The sequence below is a fragment of the Anomaloglossus baeobatrachus genome, chromosome 1 (genome assembly GCF_048569485.1).
Source record: "Anomaloglossus baeobatrachus isolate aAnoBae1 chromosome 1, aAnoBae1.hap1, whole genome shotgun sequence".
In the NCBI taxonomy this organism is placed as follows: Eukaryota; Metazoa; Chordata; class Amphibia; order Anura; family Aromobatidae; genus Anomaloglossus; species Anomaloglossus baeobatrachus.
In genome coordinates, this window is record NC_134353.1 from 643,401,597 (window position 1) to 643,427,439 (window position 25,843).

Below are 25,843 nucleotides of genomic sequence, written 5' to 3' on the forward strand. Positions count from 1 at the left end.
GCAAGGCTCCAAAGCTTTATTCTGCATGCACTGCATGTAAGCTCCTGCTGCCTGAGCCGAGCATTTATCCACACTGTGATGGTTGCTCTAACTTGGCGGTGCCACAGCCTGGAGTCTCACCCCCAGTGGTCTCTCAGGCTCCTGCTGCACCTGTGATTGAACCCCCGGCCTGGGTAGAGTCCTTTTCTAGGTCCATATCCCAGTCATTTGCTGAGTTCATGGGACTTTTGTCCAGGACTTTGATGAATATGCATCAGCCCCCCTCACAGGGTGCCTCTAATACTCTTGACAGAGGACTCCTATCCTCTGACCTCCGTCCATCAGAGCTCACGGAGGATTCATCATCTGATCCCAGACCCCATCCTTCTAAGAGAAGGCGCAGGGTTTCTGTCTCAAGAGCTGACTCATAAGATGAGGAGGATGCCCTCACTGGGGGCTCGGAGGCTATGTATCCCATCGATTTCTATGAGGGTGACTCAGATCTTAGTGATTTGATTGCTTCTATTAATTCTGTGCTGGATCTCAATCCGTCAGTGTCAGAGGAGCAACTCTCTTTGGCAGATGCTTCTTCCAAGAAGTTTCTTGCTGGGCTCCCTTTTGCTGGTTCACGGCTGTTTGGTGAACAGCTGCATGAAATCATTAAAGAAGCTACTGGTGGGAAGAGTACTTCCATGCCACAAACTAAGACCAGGAAACCCGCCCAGGGTAGGAATCAATCGAGGTTTCGTTCCTTTCGTTCCTCCAACTGGTCATCCTCTAAGCCTTCCGCCTCGTCCGCTAACTCAGCCAAGGATCAGAAATCCAACTGGCGCCCAAGAGCGCGTCCGCAGAACACCGCAGGAGGTTCTGCCACTAAGGCAGCTTCCTCATGACTCTCAGCCCGCTCCAGCCACGTCCTTAGTCGGTGGCAGGCTCTCCCACTTTGGCGACGCTTGGTTAAAGCAAGTCTCCGATCAGTGGGTGAGAGACATCATATCTCACGGCTACAGGATAGAATTCTCTTCCAGCCCTCCAAACAGATTTTTTTCTCTCAACTCCCCCCTGCTCCAAGGCCGCCGCCTTCTCGCAGACCGTGGCGTCCTTGCAGGCAAACGGAGTGATTGTCCCAGTTCCCGCTCAGGAACGGTTCACAGGTTTTTACTCAAATCTCTTCCTAGTTCCAAAAAAGGACGGTACCTTCCGGCCCATCCTGGATCTCAAGCTTCTCAACAAGCATGTCCGGGTGCGGCATTTTCGCATGGAGTCTCTGAGATCAGTCATTGCCTCTATGACCCAAGGGGAGTTCCTGGCGTCCATCGACATCAGAGATGTCTATCTACATGTGCCAATCGCAGTGTCTCATCAGCGATTCGGGTGGCTTGTCAATCTTCCCAAATCCACTCTGACTCTGACCCAGAGTCTCACGTATTTAGGGATGCAGTTCAAGACTTTGCCGGCACTTGTGAAGTTGCCCTTAATCAAACAGCAGTCTCTCCGGCTAGCGGTGCGCTCTCTCCTGAGGCCCCGCCGTTATTCCCTCAGGCGCCTGATGCAGGTGCTGGGTCAAATGGTGGCTTCCATGGAGGCGGTTCCCTTTGCCCAGTTCCATCTGCGTCCTCTGCAGCTGGACATCCTCCGCTGTTGGGACAAGCGGCCTTCCTCCTTACAGAGGTTAGTGGCTCTGTCGCCATGGACCAGGAGCTCTCTTCAGTGGTGGCTTCGACCCCTCTCCCTGTCCCAAGGGCGCTCCTTCCTGGCTCAGTCCTGGAAGATTCTCACCACAGATGCCAGCCTATCCGGCTGGGGAGCGGTACATCTCCACCACAGAGCTCAGGGCACTTGGACTCCGTCCGAGTCAGCCCTTTCAATCAATGTGCTGGAAACCAGAGCTGTGCTTCTAGCTCTCCTAGCCTTTCACCACCTGTTGGCGGGCAGGCACATTCGAGTCCAGTCAGACAACGCGACAGCGGTTGCCTACATCAATCACCAAGGCGGGACACGCAGCCGCCTGGCAATGTTGGAGGTCCAACGCATTCTTCAATGGGCGGAGGACTCCTATCCGCAGTCCACATCCCTGGTGTAGAAAACTGGGAGGCAGATTATCTCAGCCGTCAATCCGTGGACGGTGGCGAGTGGTCCCTGCACCCGGCAGTGTTTCAGTCAATCTGCCGCAAGTGGGGCACTCCGGACGTGGACCTAATGGCATCCCGTCACAACAACAAGGTTCCGGTTTACGTGGCTCGCTCCCACGATCCTCAGGCCTTCGCCGCGGACGCTCTGGTTCAAGACTGGTCCCAGTTTCGTCTGTCCTACGTGTTTCCCCCTCTAGCTCTCTTGCCCAGAGTCCTGCGCAAGATCAGAATGGAGGGCCGTCGAGTCATCCTCATTGCACCGGGCTGGCCCAGGCGAGCTTTGTATCCGGACCTATTCCAACTGTCCGTGGAGATGCCGTGGCATCTTCCGGACCGTCCAGACCTGCTCTCGCAAGGTCCGTTTTTCCGCCCGAATTCTGCGGCACTCAAATTGACGGCGTGGCTCTTGAGTCCTGGATTTTGAGGGCTTCTGGTATTCCTCCTGAAGTCACCTCCACTATGACTCGGGCCCGTAAGTCTTCCTCCGTCAAGATCTATCACAGGACTTGGAAAATTTTTCCTGTCCTGGTGTCGCTCTTCCGGCCATTCTCCTTGGCCATTCTCGTTGCCGACCCTTCTGTCTTTTTTACAGTCCGGTCTGCAGCTAGGACTGTCCCTCAACTCTCTCAAGGGACAAGTCTCAGCTCTATCAGTGCTGTTCCAGTGGTGTCTCGCCCGGCTGGCTCAGATCCGCACCTTCATGCAAGGTGCGTCTCACATCATTCCGCCTTATCGGCGGCCCTTGGATCCCTGGGACCTTAACTTGGTCCTCACGGTATTGCAGAAACCCCCCTTTGAGCCTCTTAGGGAGGTTTCTTTGTATCGTCTTTCTCAAAAGGTGGCCTTTTCTAGTTGCCATAACTTCTCTCAGGAGAGTCTCTGATTTGGCTGCGCTCTCCTCGGAGTCACCTTTTTTGGTTTTTCACCAAGACAAGGTAGTTCTCCGTCCGACCCCGGACTTTCTTCCTAAGGTGGTCTCTCCCCTCCACCTTAACCAGGACATTACCTTGCCTTCCTTCTGTCCGGCCCCTGTTCATCGCTTTGAGAAAGCGCTGCTGTCACAAACCACCGGGGGGGTCACTCAGAAGTCCCCCGCGCTGGCTACCAGTACGTCACAATCGGGGGGTAACAAGTGGGGTCACCCCTCCTTTATACCTCCCGACCGACAGACAGAGCACGTGACGCGCTCTCTAGCGCCCCTCTTATAGTCAGGCCAATTATGGAATTGCCCGACAATAAGCAAGGAGGCCGCTATACTACTTATGCCGATTATTGAAGGGTCCCCGGTGAGAGTAAGGTATATATTCCCCCGACCTCCGCGGGCGGAATATATAATATCTTCCCGAGTCTCACTGGCCTCCCCACAATAATCCTTGGCACAACTCGCTGCCACCAACCGCTTCACGGTAACTATTAGCCGAACACACAGACGTGGGATTCAAGATCGAGATAACAGAACAGCCCAAGATTAATTATATAATTTAATCAGCCTAAAGCACACTAGAACTACAATATATACAATAGGGAATCTACAGAATATACATATGTCAGAGTACAGTTACAGATAAAGCATGGGTTACAAACAGGTATACAATTACATCAGTTACCTTGTGTGTCTGGCCACAGGGGGGCGCTGTAGACCAGGTTTCTAGGATTCTTCCCACAGATGTTTCCCAACCAGGCCCCCGAGCAGAAGAACACTGGAAAATGGCCGAAGTAGGGTTATCAACCTGGGCAGATCCAGGTCCCCTCCTACCTTAGTGACCTCACAGGGAAGCACTGCCACTCCCCCTGCATGGATCAGAATTATCCAGCAAAGGGGATATTGGCCATAACTTTGCCTGGGAGCGTCGTAGGCAGACGCCAATGCTCTCATTGTGACAGTTATGAATTTAGCTACAGAACGAGGGGACTCATGACCTGTCTACGAGTTCCCATATGGCTGATATCACGCCTGGGGTATTTCCCAAGCTCCCCCTTCCATAAAAAAGGTGTGCCAGCATCGTCCGCCTGCGCAAACACCATTTTTATGGTTGCCATATTTATCGGAGATATGGCTTGCGAGATATGAACCATTTTTTACTGGAGTCGTTCTGTCTGGCTACTTCCAAGCCTTGCTAATGAGATACAACTCTTGTTACAGGGTGACGGCAGGGAGCCATCCTGTGTCCATTGTCCGCACAACATCTCATCTCCATATCAGAGGAGATGGCTGTTGGAGGTGTAAGTGGGATGTGACACCTTCACAGATGCTGGACATTTGAGCACAAGAAGGGAGGGGGGAACTGCCAGGGAGTGATGAGAGCAATTATGACTTCTAGTCATAATTCCTCTTCATATCCCAGGATTTACCTCACACCTCCCCCCTTTTGAGGGCGCTAGGGGGCAGCACACTCCGGTGTTCCCCCGTGCGCCCGTCCGCGACCTCTCCTTGTCGGGACAGCCCGTCTGCGTTACCGTGGTCACGGCCCCTTTTGTGGCGAATGGTGAAGTCGTATTGCTGGAGCGCAAGGCTCCATCGCAACAATCGCCCATTCGTCCCAGAGACGGTGTGCAACCAGCTGAGGGGATTGTGGTCCGTCTCCACGATGAAGTGGCGCCCGTATAGATAGGGTTGCAGACGCTGCAGGGCCCACACTATGGCCAGGCACTCCTTCTCCATTGTAGAATAGGCCACTTCCCTTGGTAACAGCTTCCTGCTCAGGTACAAGACTGGGTGCTCTTGGCTCGCAGAGTCCACCTGGCTGAGCACCGCACCGAGGCCGAAGTCACTGGCGTCGGTCTGTACTACAAACGGCCGCGTGAAGTCGGCTGCCTGTAGCACGGGCGGGCTGGACAGGGCGTCCTTTAGGGCCCGGAAGGCTGTCTCGCAGTCCATTGTCCAATCGACTGCAGAGGGCAGCTTCTTCTTGGTGAGGTCCGTCAAGGGCTTTGCCAGGCTACTATAGCATGGAACAAACCTCCTATAGTACCCAGCGGTCCCCAAGAAGGACATCACCTGCTTCTTGGTCCTGGGGGTGGGCCAGGATGCGATGGCCTCCACTTTCTCAGGCTCGGGCTTCAGCGTTCCCCCACCTACCCGGTGACCGAGGTACTGGACCTCGCTCATGGCCAGCTGACACTTTCCCGGCTTGATGGTCAAACCTGCCCGGTGGATCCGCCTGAGCACCTGTGCTAGATGCTCTAGGTGGTCCTCCCAGGTGGGACTGAAGACGGCAATGTCATCCAGGTACGCGGCCGCGTACCCTTCAAGTCCCTTGAGCAGGGTGTTGACCATCCGCTGGAAAGTGGCAGGGGCATTCCTCATCCCGAATGGCATCACCGTGGACTCGTACAGTCCAAATGGGGTAATAAAGGCAGAGCGTTCCCTGGCCTTGCGAGTCAGGGGGATCTGCCAATATCCCCGGCTCAGGTCCATGATGGTCAGGTACTGAGCCCCGGCCAACTGATCGAGCAGGTCATCGATGCGTGGCATTGGGTACGCATCGGCGACCGTGACAGCATTGAGCCCCCTGTAGTCCACGCAGAACCGAGTGGTTCGGTCCTTCTTAGGGACGAGGACTACGGGCGAGGCCCAAGCGCTGTTGGATGCCTGGATCACCCCCAGCTCCAGCATCTCGTCAATCTCCTGGCGCATGTGTTGCTGCACCTCCAGGGAGACCCGATATGCTGAACGCCGGATCGGGGGATGATCCCCAGTGTCCACGTGATGGACAGCCAAGTCAGTCCTTCCGGGCTGGTTGGTAAACAACCCCCGGAAGGGGTGTAGGGTGGCCCACAGCTGGGACCGTTGGTCCTCCAAGAGCTGGTGGCCAACCTCCACATCCTCAATGGATCCGCCTGCCCTAACCTGGGCTAGCATATCCAAGAGGGTTTCCGCTTCTCCCTCCTTGGGCAGGTTGCACACGGGGAGCGCACATGCCTCCCGCTCATGATGTGCCTTCATCATGTTCACATGGAAGGGCTTCCGCCTTCCACGGGCAGGGTCCAGGGTGACCAGGTACGTCACAGGGTTGAGCTGCTGGTACACGAGGTATGGGCCTTCCCAGGCTGCCTGAAGCTTGTCCTGTGGTACGGGGACCAGTACCCACACCTTTTGACCCACTTGGTAGGTCCTCTCACAAGCGTTCTGGTCGTACCAACGCTTCTGATCGGCCTGGGCTTGAGCCATATTGTCGTGTACCAGTTGCGTCAAGGCCTGCATTTTGTCCCGGAAGCGCATGACCTACTCGATGACCGACACTCCAGGGGTGGCCAAATCCCCTTCCCAAGCCTCTTTCACCAGAGCCAGGGGGCCCCGCACACGTCGCCCGTACAGGAGCTCAAACGGTGAGAATCCTGTTGAGGCCTGTGGAACCTCCCGGTAAGCAAATAACAGGTGTGGGAGATACCGCTCCCAGTCACGCCCATGGGAGTCGACCAACATCTTAAGCATCTGCTTTAAGGTGCCATTGAACCGCTCGCACAGGCCATTAGTCTGTGGATGGTACGGGCTGGCCACCAGATGTCGCACCTGGACTTGCTTACAGAGGGCCTCCATCAGCTGGGACATGAATTGGGTCCCCCGGTCAGTGAGCATTTCCTGGGGAAAACCCACTCGGGAGAAAATCTCCAGCAATGCGGTGGCCACCTTGTCAGCCCGAATGGACGACAAGGCCACTGCTTCTGGGTACCGGGTGGCATAGTCCACTACCGTCAGTATGAAGCGTTTCCCGGAGCTGCTGGGGATGGCCAGCGGGCCGACTAGATCCACAGCCACCCTCCTGAAAGGCTCATCGATGATTGGCAGAGATACTAGTGGGGCTTTGGGGTGTGGCCCCGCCTTCCCCACTCTCTGACAGGTTTCACACGAACGGCAGTAGGCAGCCACATCGGCCCCCATTTTTGGCCAGTAGAAATGCTGGTTTAACCTGGCCTTGGTCTTAGCGATCCCTAGGTGTCCGGCCATCGGAATCTCATGTGCGATCCGCAACAACTCCGTCCGGAACGGATAGGGTACCACCAACTGTCGGTCCCTGGGCCACGCCTCCGGTGAACCCTGCTGGACCGTGGCCCGGTACAGCCGTCCTTGGTCCCAGACCACTCGCTCCGGGTCCGAGTCCGAGGGAGGCTGTGCCGCCTGCTCCTTTAGAGCTTTCAGGCTGTCGTCAGCTTCTAACGCTGCCTGAAACCCCTGACCAGATGTGGCCAGAATCGACGAGACTGTCACATCTTCGGTCAGTACCCCGGGACCTGTGTCCTGGCCTCCACCTGACTCGGCTGCCACTTGGTCAGAAGGGGAAGAGCTATCGGACCTCCGGGAGGCCCCTTGGCTTCCAGCACTCCCACTGCGGGTGACAGCGGCCACAGCCGCTGCGACCGTGGGTCATGCCTGCTCCTCCTCCGTTCCTGACCAAGTCGCCGGTTCAGGCAGACCTACCTGGCTTCCTGACACCCCGGTTGTGGGGGAACCCTGCACCGAGATCTTACCTGGGAGCACTTCCGCTCCTGGACCGGCCCCAATCTCACCTGCCTGTTCCCCCCCCCTGCAGCAACAGAACCCCGCTGTGAAATCTCTGGGGACCCCACATTTGCTGTGGTAGCCCCCACCCCACACACTGGTCCTCCCCCTGCAGCACCCTGCTCTCTGCTTATCCCTGCAGAGGGCAACAGATCCCAGCTCACAGGCTGGTTACTTGTAGAGGCATTGTCACACCTTTCTCTGACCCCCTCCCCTGTCACAGCTGCAGCTGTGTGTGTGTCTATGGTGTCTGTGCAAGCAGAAATATCAGAGTTCACTCCCTCCTCCCTTACATCATTCATAGATAACACATTAACATTGTCCGGAGGCACGTCAGCACTGGCTGAAGGTTCAGCCTTTGGGGCGGGGCCAAACTGGGAGGTTATTTGCCCCAAATCTGTCCCAAGTAGCACGTTTGCAGGGATCCGATCAGTTACCCCCACCTCCCTCACCCCTCGCCCTGCGCCCCAGTCCACATAAATGTCAGCAACAGGCAGCGCCGGGTCAATGCCTCCAATCCCGGAGACAGCGAGGGTTTTTCCAGGGATCAAGTCTTGGGGGGACACCATCTCAGGCCGCACCAGAGTCACCTCCGAGGCGCTGTCTCGCAGTCCTATGGTCACAGACTGGCCGACGGTGACAGGTTGGAAGCTGTCCAGGGACCTACCACCACCCCCACCCACACAATACACCTTGGGCGGCCCTTGGGACGGGGACGGAGCCGGGGCCTTGGGACGCTGAGGGCACATGGCCTTGAAGTGTCCAGGTAGGTTGCACTGGTGGCACCGTCTTGGTTCTGCCACGGGCCTGGAGAGGGGAGTTGAGGGGGACACCCCCTGCAGTCTAGGGGCAGGTGGGGCAGTCGCAGAGTTCATCTTACCCCCTCTCCAGGTGCTGCTGGTGGCTGCTCTCCTGGCTTCAGGAGCCCGATTGTTGGTGTAGTCATCTGCCAGGGCAGCTGTAGCCGTGGATCCCTTTGGCTTCTGGTCTCGGATGAACTGGCGGAGATCCTCAGGGCAGTTCCACAAGAGTTGCTCCGTGATGAACAAGTCCAGGATCTCCGGTCCGGTGGAAAGCTGCAGGCCTTGGGTCCAGTGGTCGGCAGCTCGGGCAAGTGCCCGCCGGTGGTCAGCCCAGGAGTCCTTTGGTCCCTTCTGCAGCGTCCGGAACTTCTTGCGGTAGGACTCCGGGGTGAGGTTGTACTGTTGGATCAGGGCCCGCTTGATGGTGTCGTAGCCCTGATCCGCCTCAGCAGGCAAGTCCCCAAGGATATCCAGGGCCTTACCCCTTAAACGGGGGGTCAGGTATTTGGCCCACTGGTCCTTGTTCAGATGATGCTGCAAGCAAGTCCGTTCAAAAGCAGTCAAGAAAGAGTCCAAGTCTCCATCCTTCTCCAGCACTGGGAAGTCCTCAACACGGACCTTTGGAAGTTTGGTGTCTGGAAGGTCACGGGTGGCTGATGAGGGCCGGAGCTGAGCTAGCTGCAGCTGGTAGTTACGCTCTGCCTGGCGCTCTTCACGCGCTGCTTGCCGCTCACGCTCGGCCATGAGTTCCTTGTAGCCCTCCCGGTCTCCAGCCTGGCGTAGGGCCATAGCCATTTGAAGAAGGCTATCCGAGCCTCCCAGGCTCGGTGGAATGGCACGTGGTGATCTGCGGCCCGCTGCGGAGCCTGGTGATTCACTGTCCATTGCAGAGCGGAGGGCTGGCATCTGGCTCGTTGAGGACCCTTGGGCGAGCTGCTCCTCATCTTGTCCAGCAGTGCCCGGTTGTGCAATGTCCTCTGCAGAGCTGTTTTCTGGCGTCGAGCTCCTGGAGGACTCGTGGGCAACCTCCTCATTGCTGTCCACAGCACCGTCCTCCCTCTCTTCGGCTCCTGCCTTAGCATTGGCCAGTTGCATAGCTCTGCTCCTGGTGCCATCAGCCATTCTTGCAGACTTTTGGTCACTGACACAGAACTGACACCTGATGCCTCCACACACCTTACAGTATCTGCACTCTGACACTCTAGTGTTGAGCTAGTCTGAAGACCCCAGCAGCCACAGCTGCTGCAGGCAGTCTTTAGTGTCTGGGAGTATGGGTCTCACACTCACACACACTATTATCTCGATCCCACCGCTATGCCACCAATATGTCACAAACCACCGGGGGGGTCACTCAGAAGTCCCCCGCGCTGGCTACCAGTACGTCACAATCGGGGGGTAACAAGTGGGGTCACCCCTCCTTTATACCTCCCGACCGACAGACAGAGCACGTGACGCGCTCTCTAGCGCCCCTCTTATAGTCAGGCCAATTATGGAATTGCCCGACAATAAGCAAGGAGGCCGCTATACTACTTATGCCGATTATTGAAGGGTCCCCGGTGAGAGTAAGGTATATATTCCCCCGACCTCCGCGGGCGGAATATATAATATCTTCCCGAGTCTCACTGGCCTCCCCACAATAATCCTTGGCACAACTCGCTGCCACCAACCGCTTCACGGTAACTATTAGCCGAACACACAGACGTGGGATTCAAGATCGAGATAACAGAACAGCCCAAGATTAATTATATAATTTAATCAGCCTAAAGCACACTAGAACTACAATATATACAATAGGGAATCTACAGAATATACATATGTCAGAGTACAGTTACAGATAAAGCATGGGTTACAAACAGGTATACAATTACATCAGTTACCTTGTGTGTCTGGCCACAGGGGGGCGCTGTAGACCAGGTTTCTAGGATTCTTCCCACAGATGTTTCCCAACCAGGCCCCCGAGCAGAAGAACACTGGAAAATGGCCGAAGTAGGGTTATCAACCTGGGCAGATCCAGGTCCCCTCCTACCTTAGTGACCTCACAGGGAAGCACTGCCACTCCCCCTGCATGGATCAGAATTATCCAGCAAAGGGGATATTGGCCATAACTTTGCCTGGGAGCGTCGTAGGCAGACGCCAATGCTCTCATTGTGACAGTTATGAATTTAGCTACAGAACGAGGGGACTCATGACCTGTCTACGAGTTCCCATATGGCTGATATCACGCCTGGGGTATTTCCCAAGCTCCCCCTTCCATAAAAAAGGTGTGCCAGCATCGTCCGCCTGCGCAAACACCATTTTTATGGTTGCCATATTTATCGGAGATATGGCTTGCGAGATATGAACCATTTTTTACTGGAGTCGTTCTGTCTGGCTACTTCCAAGCCTTGCTAATGAGATACAACTCTTGTTACAGGGTGACGGCAGGGAGCCATCCTGTGTCCATTGTCCGCACAACATCTCATCTCCATATCAGAGGAGATGGCTGTTGGAGGTGTAAGTGGGATGTGACACCTTCACAGATGCTGGACATTTGAGCACAAGAAGGGAGGGGGGCACTGCCAGGGAGTGATGAGAGCAATTATGACTTCTAGTCATAATTCCTCTTCATATCCCAGGATTTACCTCACAGCTGCATTCTCTAGATCTGGTGCGTGCTCTCCGGATTTATGTGGCTCGCACCGCTGCGCTTAGGCGGTGCACCTCTCTTTTTGTGCTAACCACAGGGCGGCGCAAGGGTCTCTCTGCTTCTAAGCCGACCTTGGCCCGTTGGATTAGATCGACCATTTCGGACGCCTACCAGAGTTCTCAGGTGCCTCCCCCGCCGGGGATCAAGGCACACTCGACCAGAGCTGTCGGTGCCTCTTGGGCTTTTAGGCACCAGGCTACGGCTCAACAAGTCTGTTAGGCTGCCACTTGGACTAGCCTGCATACTTTTTCGAAGCACTACCAAGTGCATGCTCATGCTTCGGCAGATGCGAGCTTTTGAGAATTTTGTTACTTACCGTAAATTCTTTTTCTTATAGTTCCGTATTGGGAGACCCAGCTCCCTCCCTGTTGCCTGTTGGCAATTTTCTTGTTCCGTGTGTTTTCACCGGCTGTTGTCGGGGACAGAGTCTCCGGTTGTTCCGGTTCTTACTCGGTTCTACTTGTGGGTGGCTATTCTCCTTCAGCTTTTGCACTAAACTGGCTAGGACTGGCTACCAGGGGGTGTATAAGCTCAGAGGGAGGAGCTACACTTTTAAGTGTAGTACTTTGTGTGTCCTCCGGAGGCAGAAGCTAAACACCCATGGTCTGGGTCTCCCAATACGGAACTATAAGAAAAAGAATTTACGGTAAGTAACAAAATTCTTTTTTCCAGCCATTGACTTATATATTCAAAATTGGCAATCTTCTTAGCGATTTTCCAGTGCTTAGCACTTGGGTAAGTGCCTACTGTGAAAGAGGTCTGAGGGCTAAAATACAAGGTTAAAATTCCCTGCCTAATTTGGGGCCGAAATATCCGTGGGCGAACTGCTGTTGGCGAAATGTGCGGGGGCGAAATGGGCAAAATGTCCGGGGGGCAAAATGTCCGGGGGTCGAAACTTCCTAGAACCAACAGGGCACGTTCCACTTAGAACAGGCCTCGCCATGGTCAATCAATTTACTTAAGTGCACGTGCTCAGCGTCATATCAAAACACTGTCTTTTCAAAATAGACATATGAGTGCTGCCAGCATTACTGAAGAGGTTAATGTGGAGGGTCAGCCTGTCCGTGCTCAGACCATATGCTGCACACTGCATCAAATAGGACTGCATGGCAGTTGTATCAAACGGAAGCCTCTTCTAAAGGTGATACACAAGAAAGCCCATAAACAGTTTGCTGAACACAAGTAGACTAAGGATTGAATTACTGGAACCATGTGCTATGGTTTTATGAAACCTAGATTAACTTATTTATTTGTGTGTGTACGCAGATGAGGAGTATAAAGACAAATTATTTTTTTTTTTCCTGCTTCCAGTCAAGCATAGTGGTGGGAGTGTCATGGTTTAGGGATGCATTAGTGCTGCCAACTATGGGGACTACAGTTTATTGAGGGAACTATGAATGCTTACATGTGCTGTGGCACATTGAAGGAGAGCATTATCCATCATATTGGCCCCAAACACACCTCCAAGATTACCATTGACTTGATAAAGATACGAAGGGTAAACTAGCTAGAGCTAAACCCTATTTAACATATGTGGGGCATCCTCAAACTGAAGGTGGGGGAGCGCAAGGTCTCACACATACACCAGATCCGCGATGTCATCATGAAGGAGTGGAAGAAGATTCCAGCGGCTCCTGTGACGCTCTAGTGAACTACATTCCCAAGACTGTTAAGGCAGTGTTTGAAAATAATAGTGGCCACACAAAATATTCACACTTTTGTGCACAAGTTGGCCATTTTCAATTAAGGATTTACTTACTTTTGTTGCCCAATGAAAAGAGGGGTGTATTCACTTTTGTGATATACTGTAAATATTATTTATTTATTTATTTTTTTGTTCTTTTTTGGGGTTCCTTGTTGGTGATGTTTCTAAACAGGATTATGTATTTATATATCTGGTGTCAACAAATTACCACGTGCCTATCAATGAGAAGGTCCAACTACAGTACCAGATATCGAGAGTGAGACATAGGATTCGCTAATCATAGCTTCTCATTAATGCTCATAGCGCTGATTTGCTGAGCACAAACTAATAGAAATGTAGTGGACCTTTTACCTGGGTTTATATAGTCCCAATATGAAAGGCCTGATTGCCAGTCCTTTATAGGTTTGTGGCTCTCATTCCACAAGTCAACTGCACCTCCAGCACTGACCACAAGAGGGAGCCCCAAACTGGAAAATGTATTCACAACAGGTTATACTGTAAACATGTTGTGGATGTTCAACGGACTCTTGACATTTTCGTAAAATGGTGCATGTAGTGGTAGATCTTTTATGCTCTTTAGAAAGCATATTGTACATATGGTATGCTGTTTACTGGTGAGAAATATCACCTAATGAACACAGAAAAGACAGGACAGAGGTGGAGCTCTTCAAATTTACATTTATGGGGCCTATAAATCTTTATTAGCTGCACTGAAGGTTAGATTATTAAGCCCCTTACTTGATGATTTAATAGCATGGTGCTTGGCCTGAACAGTACGACACAGCTGAGATGACCGCATACAGGGCAGCCGGCAACAGCTAGGGCAGAACAAGCTGGAAATATGGCTCTGGTCGTAACAATTGTGGTTTTTTGTTTTTGTTTTTTTTTTTATTTACCCAGTCCACTTTGCGTGTGCGTATATATAATATATGCATGAGTGTGTGTGTGTGTGTGTGTGTGTGTGTGTGTGTGTGTGTTTTACATATGTGATATAATATAAATCTGATTTATAGCAAGTTGTCTATGGAGATTAAGTGGAGTGGCATCATGTCTTAATGCAAAACTTTAAAAAGTTTACCTATAAGCATGAACTGTATGTGTATATAACAAAAAAAAGAGGTAACCATCGTTTTTTTTTTTTAATTTTTTATTTGACAAATCAATAGTACACATGAAAATAAATAACTGTTATATATCGGATCAATCACATCTGCTTCTTTCTCTGCCAGAATTGGTCAGTCATTATTCTGAGGTACAATCTGTATTCAGTGAAGACTTTCCCATTACTGAGAGGAGATAGCGGTTGTTACAAATGAAATTCTAGGAGGAGGGAGGAGTTAGAGAATGAGGGAGGGGCTAGAGGGAGGGGCTAATGACTGATACTGGCACACTGATAGTGGTGCCAAAGATGTCTGAATAGATGTATCAGTTTATGGTGCTGATTTAAAATCTGGTGTTGCCAGTTTGGTTTTAGTTTCTGAGCTATTAAATAACATACACAAGATTGAAAAGTATTTAGAATTGCAAGATTATTAATTTTTGTTACAACTAGTAAGTAAAAATCATACAAAAAATATCGAACAGTGACAGGAATAAATTATGTATGACTTGATTCATTACAATATTAATTGATTATTGTTATTAATGTCAATGTTTCAAAAAAGCGCTGTGTGTGTCATCAGGACCAGCACATTGGTTTCTCCAGCAGTATCTGCCATCATGTGTAGGTCACATCTGCCTTGATATCTCTCCATCACCTTCATAAGCTGGTGGAATCTCTCGCCTTGTTCCTTGCCGAAGTCTCCAAGGTTATCTGGAAATCTGTTTACATGGCTATGGAGATGTGTGTCTTTTTATGCTTATATTAACAACATTTCTGAAGTTAGCGAGCATACCTTGCACCAATTCTTCATAATTATGTGCTCTGTGTTTACCCAAGTAGTTCCTCACAACAGAGACAAAACTATTCAAGGCCGAAGCCTCATTTTCATTCATTCATTCATTCATTCATTCATTCATTCAAGTGGTGAAATTTGAATCGTTCAAGAGTTTACAAGGACAATCAAAGATTTCAGCTTTCAGTTTTTCCGTGCTCCGTCTAGAGAATGATCTACAAATGGTACTCTAAGCAATTACCCAGTGTGTCCAAAGCTCTAACAAATTACTTCATTAAAGAGAACCAAACATCAGCATTTTCCTATATAAGGTGCAGCCAGGGCAGCACTGGCACTATCAGGCACATTGTGTACATACCATTAGTGTGCAGCTCTGATGTTTAGGCTGTGAAATCAAAGTTTATAAAATTTGAAAATTCATCATCTTTTTGATTGACGTGCGCACCTCTGCTGCTAATGTCCGGGCGGGTTATGCACGTGTATCCGCGATTTCCCCCCCGCCTGTTCCTCCCTCTGGCTGTATGTAAATTTCTAATCTTCAGCCAGAGGGAGGGAGGAACAGGCGGCGGGGGGTGGGGATAAACGTGCATAACCCGCCCGGACATTAGCAGCAGAGGTGCGCACGTCAATCAAAAAGATGATGAATTTTCAAACTTTATAAAGTTGGATTTCACAGCCTAAACACCCGAGCTGCCCACTAATGGTATGTACACACTGTGCCCGATAGTGCCAGTGCTGCCCTGGCTGCACCTTATATAGGAAAATGCTGATGTTTGGTTCTCTTTAAACCTAGCTTAATATGAAGCGGTGGCAAAATGATTGATTGGTTCTTCCTCTTGGTTGAAATATGGGAGAAGCCTCTCTTCTCTTGTCCGATTAGGCTGTAATTTTAGCTTCTGTTTTTTTATAAGATTTTGTTCATTAAGTCTGGCCATAGTTTAGATGCTTGCTTGAACAGCTTTAAGTCTTGAATCATCAGTTCATTGAGTTCTTTTTGGCTTAATTGTTGAGGCCTCGAAGAGCTTCTCTAAAGTTCCCTTCCACTGCTACCTGCCATACCCTCCAATCCTTGCCTCTCTTCAGTCTGTGGATGGTTTGGCCATAAACACTGGTATGGGAACGTCCTTGCCATGTGGAATAGGTCATCTTGCTGATTCCAAATCAGGGTAATCCCACCATGCTTTCCTGTAACCATTACAGCCTTTAATCTTTACAATAAAAAAAATATAACAATAGTCATGGTTGTTGTTCGGTTTTCTCCATTCTAAAGTTTTTTAAAGTTTTTCTTTCACCATTTGTCCACTGTCATAAATGCTCCGCACATGTTTTGCAAACCATATGTGGAGCCTAAGGGTACTTTCACACCTCCGGTTTTTCTTCTGCGGCACAATCCGGCACTTTGCAGGAAAATCGCAACCGGTTTTTTTTGCTGCCGGTTGCGATTTTCCTGCATAGACTTTAATTAGTGCCGCATTGTGCCGCATGGCCTTGCGTTCCATCCGGTTTTTGCCGCATGCGGCAGATTTAGCCGATGCGGCGGCCGGATGGAACGTTGCCTGGCACGTTTTTTCGAGCGGCAAAAAAAACCGCATCGCGCCGCATTCGGCCGATGCGGCGCATCTCTCAATGCATGCCTATGGCGGCCGGATGCGGCGCGATGCGGCAAATACCGCATCCGGCCGCCGCATGCGGTTTTTGCCACTGCGCATGCTCAGTAGCATGCCGCAAGCGGCAAAAACCGGGCGGGCCGCATGGGAAAAACTTATGCAAAGGATGCGGTGTTTTCACCGCATCCGTTGCATAGCTTGCACAGCCGGATTGAGCCGCAGGGCTCAAGCCGGATGTGTGAAAGTAGCCTAAGACTTATCCTGGTCTTCAAGCTGTACCATAAAATAAGCCAGGTTTACTCAATGCACAAAGTCTGTGATAATTCTACTTTGTTTTTCAACCATGTATACTGCACAGATATAGCAGAATACATCAGGATTGTTGATGCTCTTGATGGTCATACTTTTTACATGTGCTTTTATACTTAAGACACTGTTAGGCTATGTGCGCACAGTGCGTTTTTCGGGTGCGTTTTTGTTCAGAAAACTGCATGACTTTGCTTCACCAGCAAAGTCTGAGTTTTTTCATTTTTGCTGTCTACACACAGCGTTTTTTTTTTTTTTGTAAAGCTGTGTTCTTGTGCTGCCCACAAGAACACAGCATGTGAAGTATCTTTGCATTTTTTTCACTGCGTTTTCAACCCATTGAGTTCAATGAGATGTTCAAAAACGCAATGAAAAACGCAAATTGCAAATATAGCTGCGTTTTAGTGCGTTTTTATAACAAAAAAACGCAGCTATAAACCCAAGGGGTGGGTAGTACAGTGATGTGTACAGGAAGAGGATTCCTTCTGTTGGTAAACACAGAAGCGCGAATCCTCCCGGTACCGCCACCGCTGCTTCCACCTCCCGTCCGGCGCCATGTCCGGACGGGAGGTGGAAGCAGCTGCGAAATCAAGTGAACAGTAGAAAAAAAAAAAAAAAAAAGAAAATCTCATACCTGTCTGCAGACTCCCGGTACATGTCCGCTCCCAGCTCCTCTTCCCGGTACCGCCACCCCTGCTCCGGCTGTGTGCAGACTCCTGGGACACGTCCGATAGCTGCAGGACCTGCCGATGATCAGCTGATGCGGTCACCGGACGCATTGTAGTTCTGCAGCTGTCTGCTCTCCTGCATACACTAGTGGAGAATGAAGAACCTATTGAAGGAAATTACATCAGACTTTTTTTTTTCTCAAGAATCTTTAATGGCCTTGTTCACTGATTAAAAAAAAAAAGCGCATAGAAACGCAGCAAAAAAACGCACCAAAACGCACGCGGTTTTTGCCGCGGGTGCGTTTTTGCCGCAAAACACAAACGCAGCGTCAAAAAATGCAGCGTGTGAACTTACCCTAAAAGAGTCAAAAGACAGACCAAATGGTAATGCATTTATCACACACAAGTCGCACGCAATGCATTATATTCATGGATTTCTATTATCTCATAAACTAGAACCAATTCAGCAAAAGATATATGGGATTGTTTTTTAATTCAGCACCCTCAAAATGCCCTAAATCCATTAAAAAAATACTTTGGCACCTTTTTAGATTTTTTTTTTTTTTGTAGACCTGTGTAATGACTAATCATTTGTGGCAGAGAAGATATCTGACAAAGTTGTCTACCTTCAAGTGTGCTGTTGACTTATGAAATAAAAATTTTAATAACTCTAATGCTTTAAAGGTGTTGATTCCCTTTTTCAGCCTGTTGTGTATTATCTGGTCAAGTGGTGTTCCTTGTCTTACGAAGACAGTACTTGGGAACTTAAGGAAGATGTAGACGATGGGAAGGTTGAGGAGTATAAGATCATAGAATCTCGTCAGCCCACTCTGAAGCGCGTGGTGAGTAGCTGCTCCTTTATTAAGGTACATGTCTTAAAGTCCATACTTTTATAGTTGACCTAATTGGTTCTCATTAGGCAAGGCCACTCGCTACATCTTGGAATAAATTGGATCTCACCCGGGAATACAGGAATGGAAACCAGTTGAGGGAATACCAGTTAGAGGGGGTGAATTGGCTGCTATTCAATTGGTACAACAGGTGAGTGAGCCTCACGGCTTTCAGCGTTTCTTCAGTCTTTTATGTGTTTGCCTCATATTACTTTTATACTATGTAACTTTCGCATTGTCACTCATTGCAGGCAAAACTGTATTCTGGCTGATGAAATGGGCCTGGGAAAGACAATCCAGTCCATTACATTTTTGCAAGAAGTGTACAATGTTGGAGTCCGGGGGCCATTTCTCGTTATTGCTCCACTTTCTACTATTACGAACTGGGAGAGGGAGTTTGCAAGTTGGACGCAAATGAACACCATTGTATACCATGGTAGCCTGGCTAGTCGACAAATGATTCAGCAGTATGAAATGTACTGCAAAGACTCAAAGGTCAGTGCCTTACTTCAATAATTGGTATACTGATTAGGTGGGGGTCTAGCTGTGAATACCTCACCAATGTATGTATTCTAAATCTCAACACGACTGCTGAACTCCCTTCCAGCAACTGGTGTATCAGGAATAACCTGCACAGGCTACATTCTTAGGAACATTTCTGGCTTTTTTTATCACCGTTATTCTGCACGTAAAATTTTCCATCCCAGGTGCATGAATGGACTGCTTAACTCCGGGATCTGACATGATAGAATATGTAATATATTATCACAGTAACTTTTACGATTTAGTGTGTGGAGGCCTTTCGTGGCTACATAACATTTCTATGCTGCTTACATTTTAGATTTATCCGTCCCTGTCCGCTTGGAAACCTTCATTACTTTGACCATGTTCTCATTGCTTGCGATCTACAGGGTCGGCTGATCCCCGGAGCTTATAAGTTTGATGCCTTGATCACCACATTTGAAATGGTGCTGTCTGACTGCCCTGAACTGCGTGAAATAGAATGGCGCTGTGTTATTATTGATGAAGCTCATCGTCTAAAGAACAGAAACTGCAAACTGTTGGATAGCTTGAAGCACATGGACCTGGTAAGCTTAAAAATATATGATTATATATACTGTATTTTTCAGATTATAAGACTCCCTTTTCCTCCCACAAAATTGGGAGGATAATGAGGGGTGCGTCTTATAATTCGAATGCACCTTACCGGGAGGTGGTGGAGAGGGGTCGCAGGAGCCAGGCGCTGTACTGGAGCCTGAGGGGTGGGCTGTGCAGTGGGCACATCCTGAAAATGTCGGCGGTACAGGGTTCAAATTATGGTGTGAGGAGCCAACAGTTTTCGTAAGTTGCCTACCTCTCAGCATCTGGGACGCCCACACTGCCCGCAGCATCGACCTGCTCCACCAGCGTCCCTGCCTCCTGTGACCTTGCTCCACGACAACAGCCATTTCCCCCCCTCCCCCCACCCCCCCTCCTGGGGTGCATCTTAAACTGAAAAATATGGTTGTGTGTGTGTGTGTGTGTGTGTGTGTGTGTGTGTGTGTGTGTGTGTGTGTGTGTGTGTGTGTGTGTGTGTATGTACAGTGGCACATTGGATTACGAACATAATTGGTTCCGGGACTGTGCTCTTAAACCAAGTTACTCTTTTATCAAAGCGAATTTTCCCATAGGAAATAATTGAAACTCAGACAATTCGTTCCACAACCCAAGAATATTTAAAGAATATTTACTGTATTTATACAAACTTATTGCAGTAATACAAAATAATGTACTGTATTCTTATAAAATTACTACAGTACACTAAAAAAATACTGTACAGTACAGTAAAAAGTCATATAAAACAAATTAAACTGCATGTTAGCTTATAATAGAATTGTTGGTGTGCGGGAGGTGCACTATAGAGAGAAAAAATGATGTATAAATATGACAACCTTTATTTTACTACAGTACACAACCCCCCCCCCCCCACCCTCCCCAAAAATAAGGGCAGGACTAAACCAAATGTGGGGTAGGAATACTACACAGGCAAGTAGACAAATACTACACAGGCAAGTAGTACAAGCAATATACTGTACTAATTAGCAGAAAGAAAGTACAGTACTGTATCCACCAATGCAAATTGATAGACATGCTATATAGTATATACTGTACAGTACAATGGTATACAGTAGATAAGTATAGAAAGTTACCTCCAGTACGTTTGCACAGAGCGCGCCAGAGCGGCTCCGAGTGCGATGAAAGGACGGAACCGGAAGTGTGCACAGTGAGTCTTTGCTCTTATTGCATCTTATTGCAAAGCATTGCTCTTAAACAAAGTTACAAATTTTTAAAAAGCTTTGCTTGTCTTGCAAAACGCTCTCAAACCAAGTTACTCTTAAACCAAGGTTCCACGAATGTTTGTTTGTTTCTTTTCCTGCCGCCCCTCAGGAGCACAAGGTACTATTGACTGGGACACCATTACAGAACACTGTGGAGGAGCTTTTCAGTCTGTTACATTTCTTGGAGCCAACTCAGTTTGCTTCAGAGGCAGAGTTTCTGAAGGATTTTGGAGATCTGAAAACAGAGGAGCAGGTAATAAGAAGCATGGCAATAATGACAAGTCATTCAGAAATAATGTACATATATTTAAAACCATAGATCCAATGGGCTTTAATCCTCCTCTATTTAATTTATTCTGAAAGTAAAATGCTGCATCCTCATCCCGATTCACACACCTATTTTACACATCTACCTGCTGTCACACTGGTCATAGACCCTCACTTTACAGGGACTTTCCCAGTGTTTTTTCTTTTAATATTTATCCACTGCATAGTTGATTGTTTGTTTGTGTTCTGGGGACCTCCATGGTTGTAACGCCTACCTATCATCTTTCCAAACTGCAGTGGAGATTGTATGAAGCAGCATGGTCACACTTGATGGTCATGATGGAGACTGCTAAGGGCAATATTCAAATATCTCATTCAGTCCTGTAGACGCTGAATGTTGTGTCTGTGAATGTGTGCATGTATCACTCTTCCTTTTAGTCCCGATCACAATGATAAGGAATAGGGACCCTCTATTGTCATGATTGTAGGGTGGATTCAGAAAATCCTTGTGATTTCCTTAGTACATGGCAGTCAGTCGGCAGCCACTGGTTGGCTGGCTGCTGCCTTCAAATTCCATCTGAACAGGAACAAACGTATTTTCCAGCTGTACTACTACTGTGTTTCCCCAAAAATAAGCCCTAACAGGAATTTTCAGCCTTTCTGGAGTAAGACTTCAATATAAACCCTACCGCCAAAAATAAGCCCTACTTGCGGTTCAATAATGAAGTGTCCATGCAGCTAAAAAAGTTTAAAGGATACTGCAGAACACTACATTAAAGAAAGCCGCTAGCCCCAAAACAGAGAAGACAGACCCTGCAATCATACTGAACCAGACCCTGAAGGGACCTGCAGTGAAATGAATCAAGGACCTGCAGTGGAATACATCGATATGTTCCACCGCAGTTCCTCGTGTTTCACGCATTCCAGATCCCCCGTGTTGGCTGTCCGCAGTACGGTATCCCCGACGGTCTGTGTGAGTGTTGTCCTGAAGCATAGGAGGACAGCTGTGGCTCACACAAGGATCTCCTGGGAGCATGCGCTGTGGATCGCAGGAGGGCCTGGGAGCAGCATAGATGTCCAGGGTCTGGTACCGTATGATTTTACTTGTGGGTGTCTGCCTTTTTTGGGGGGGCAAACTTACCCCTAAACCATATTTCCCCAAAAATAAGCCCTAGCGCATTTCTCAAGGCAAAAAGTAATATAAGTGACTTATTTTCAATGAAACACAATACACGGAAACGTCTTATATTGTTTGCCCAAGTTTTCTCTCCACAATTTTCTGCTGTATTTTATTAACTGGCAGTAATAGAGGCTTACAAGATGAAGGAATGACTGTATCCCATTATGCCTAGCACATCCTAACCTATAGCTATCTTTTCTAGGTACAAAAGCTACAAGCTATTTTGAAGCCAATGATGCTCAGAAGGTTAAAAGAAGACGTTGAAAAGAATCTTGCTCCTAAACAGGAAACGATCATTGAAGTTGAATTAACCAATATTCAGAAGAAATATTACAGGGCCATTCTGGAAAAGAACTTTTCATTCTTGACTAAAGGTGCCAGTCAGTCCAATACACCTAATTTACTTAACACCATGATGGAACTGCGGAAATGCTGCAACCACCCCTACCTCATTACTGGTACGTGTCTACCACTACACATATGAGCTATGTTTTTTCATGAGTTCCATTCCTTATTTTCTTTTTTACTGTATCATTTTATTTTTTTTTGTCAAGGTGCGGAAGAGAAGATACTGTTCGATTTCAGGGAAGCTACCCCAATAATCCCGCTAGACTTCCACCTAAAAGCAATGGTGCGCTCCTCTGGCAAACTAGTGTTAATAGACAAGCTTCTGCCCAAGCTTAGAGCTGGAGGCCACAAGGTCCTGATCTTTTCCCAAATGGTTCGGTGTTTGGATATATTGGAGGATTATCTCATCCAGCGTAGGTAAGCAACGTTCAGCTCATCGGTTGATCAAATCTATTCACATTGAAAGGATAGTCATTTATTTTTGGGTGGGGAGGGGCAGTTATGGTTCAAGGAAACCAATCGCCTGGATTTTCATATATAACCTAAAGCCAGTGCTATACTGGTAGTATCAGGCTGATTCTCCACATACCTTTAGTGTGCAGCTCGGAACTATATGTTTTGAAATCCAAGAAAGTAAAGTTTAAAAAATCTTCAGCTTCTTGAGTGACAGCAGCGGAGGATCAGATAATTGCAGGGGTGTATTCATAGTTATCTCCTCCCCCCTGTTAAAATTGGCATAAATATTATATAATCGATTTTACTTTTTCACTTGCAGGATCTGTGTGAAGGTCCTACCTATGTGAGACCAGAAGGGACGGGGCCTCAACTAACAAAGCTGATACCAGGAAGCAACTTTGTTCCGTTGGCTGAGGCTCCACCCCTTCTGGTCACATGGGTATGACCTCACACAGGTCCTGCAAGTGAAAAAGTAAATTCATTGTATAATGCTTATGCTAATTCTAACAGTGGGAGGGGATAACTATGAATACCCCTCCCCCCAGATATTATCTGAGCCTCAGCTGCTGTTTTAATAAACTTTACTTTCTTTGTCGCTCCATTGGGAGACCCAGACAATTGGGTGTATAGCTTCTGCCTCCGGAGGCCACACAAAGTATTACACTTTAAAAAGTGTAACCCCTCCCCTCTGCCTATACACCCTCCCGTGCATCACAGGCTTCTCAGTTTTATGCTTTGTGTGGAAGGAGGCACACATCCACTCATGCATTCTCATATTAGTTATATCGGTTGGAAGAAAAGAGGGCCCTCACGGGGCCCCCGGCATGTTCCCTTCTCACCCCACTACGTCGGCGGTGCTGTTAAGGTTGAGGTACCCATTGCGGGTACAAAGGCCGGAGCCTCATGACGTCTCCTTCACCATCCCTTAGCGGCTCTGGGAGAAGTGGGATCCTGACCGGTCATCCATTTACTGGGACCGTGCTCCCTCCGCAGCCCCTGTGGGAATCTGCCGGACAGGAGTCTATTCATCCTCAGGGACCGGGCCCTGCATCTCTAAGGTACTCTGTGTCCCCATGGGGACTGTGCAGGGAGCGCCTTCTTCCCGGACGCTGCAGCAGCTGCTGATTTGAGAAGACCGGCGGACTTCCGCGCCGACCGCGCCTGCTTGTCGGCCGCGGTCTTAAATTTAGTCCCCGGCTTCATCGCGGCCTAGTAGCAAAAATCCCGCCCCTGGGCCTGCCTGTCAGGGGTAAGGGCGGGACTGCCGACCTGACGTCGGATGTGAGGGCCGGAGCATCCTGTATGTTTCCTCCCCCCTCACTGATCACTGTGGGGACCCCAGATTCCCGCACTTTTCTAGCGCCGCCCACGGCTCCACTCCTCCCCTGAGAGCTCCGGCAGCCATTTTTTTGGCATTCTGCCGGTGGAGGATTATCAGGAAAGAGCTCTGCAGCTCTGGGAGACCTAAGGCAGGGAATCTGGAGGGGACACACTCCGCTTTTTAGCGGTCGGTAAGCCACACCGGTCACCCGGTGCTGGTCCCCCTAGGGTGCCGGAATAGATACGTATTTATATATATATATTTCTGTTCGGTCGGGCTGTATACCCTTTCCCATATACCCTCAGTGATCACTCTCCTAGGAGACAATAGCATGTCGTCCACAAGGAGCAAAGGTGCTAAGGCACAGGGTTTTTTGCGGCCTGTACCTCTTGTGGGGCTATGTTACCTGCGGGTTCCACCTACCCTCACTGTGAGCAATGCTCGACCCCTGTTTCGCTTGCTCAGCCGGAGCCTCGGTCACTAGTGGGCCCCTCGGCTCATGTAGACCTCCCTGCTCCCCCTGTCCAGGCGGCAGGGACAGAGTTCGCCTCTTTTGCTGAGAAACTCTGAGTCACTTTCACAATCCATGGCTCAGTCTATGGACAAATGGTCTGCCAAGCTGCTAGAAGCTTTGCAGTCCAGACCGGTCCTTACACAGGCCCCGGCCCCTGTTGGGTCGTCGCCTCCAGGCCCCTCTCGGTCCGCGCCGCAGCGCGCTCCCAGGTTGGGCCCTAGGTCTCACGTAGAGGACTCTGCCCGGACCACAGTCCTAGACAGGCTAAGCGGGCTCGCTGGGAATCTTCCCCGACTTCTTCACGCTGCTCGGGTTCCCAGCTTGAGGACTCTCTGGAGGACGAGGCGGACGTCGCAGCTCAGGGCTCTGACCCTGACGTCGCCCTTAACCTTGATACACCTGAAGGGGACGCCTTAGTGAATGATCTTATCTCGTCCATCAACCAGGTGTTAGATCTCTCTCCCCCACCTCCTACTGTAGAGGAGTCGGCGTCTCAGCAGGAGAAACACCAGTTTAGGTTCCCCAAACGTACATGTAGTGCGTTTTTCGATCACTCTAACTTCAGAGATGCTGTCCAGAAGCCCAGAGTGGTTCCGGACAAGCGCTTTACGAAGCGCCTTACTGACACACGTTACCCCTTCCCCTCTGACGTAGTTAAGGGTTGGGCTCAATGTCCCAAGGTGGATCCTCCAGTCTCTAGACTGGCGGCTAGATCTGTGGTATCGGTTGCAGATGGCTCATCACTAAAAGATGCCACTGACAGGCAGATAGAGCTCCTGGTGAAATCCATCTATGAAGCCACAGGTGCGTCTTTTGCCCCGGCCTTTGCAGCCGTGTGGGCACTCCAAGCTATCTCAGCTTGTCTGGCTGAGATTAATGCGGTCACACGTAATTCTGCTCCGCAGGTTGCGTCTTTGACTTCTCAAGCGTCAGCTTTTTCTTCCTACGCCATGAACGCAGTCCTAGACTCTGCTAGCCGTACAGCGGTGGCATCCGCTAATTCGGTGGCAGTCCGCAGGGCCATGTGGCTGCGTGAATGGAAGGCAGACTCTGCCTCCAAGAGGTTCTTAACCGGTTTGCCGTTTTCTGGCGACCGCTTGTTTGGCGAACGATTGGATGAGATTATTAAGGAATCCAAGGGAAAGGACTCCTCCTTACCCCAGTCCAAACCTAAGAGACCTCAGCAACGAAAAATACAATCAAGGTTTCGGTCCTTTCGGCCCTCCGCCAAGCCCCAATCCTCTTCGTCCAGCAGGCCTGAGAGAGGC

At 49.6% G+C, this 25,843-nt stretch overlaps 1 protein-coding gene across 5 annotated transcripts in view; it reads left to right on the forward strand.

The window, feature by feature from the left end:
- The window catches only part of CHD8 (chromodomain helicase DNA binding protein 8), a 172,065-nt gene that overhangs the window by 70,304 nt on the left and 75,918 nt on the right, over nt 1-25,843 (forward strand). For all 5 annotated transcript variants that reach the window (XM_075319601.1, XM_075319586.1, XM_075319617.1 and 2 more), the window contains exons 11-17: nt 17,986-18,123; nt 18,201-18,322; nt 18,423-18,666; nt 19,083-19,259; nt 20,599-20,742; nt 22,139-22,394; nt 22,491-22,701. In XM_075319601.1, the coding sequence (XP_075175716.1) occupies nt 17,986-18,123; nt 18,201-18,322; nt 18,423-18,666; nt 19,083-19,259; nt 20,599-20,742; nt 22,139-22,394; nt 22,491-22,701 (1,292 nt within the window). The remainder of the gene's footprint in view (nt 1-17,985; nt 18,124-18,200; nt 18,323-18,422; nt 18,667-19,082; nt 19,260-20,598; nt 20,743-22,138; nt 22,395-22,490; nt 22,702-25,843) is intronic.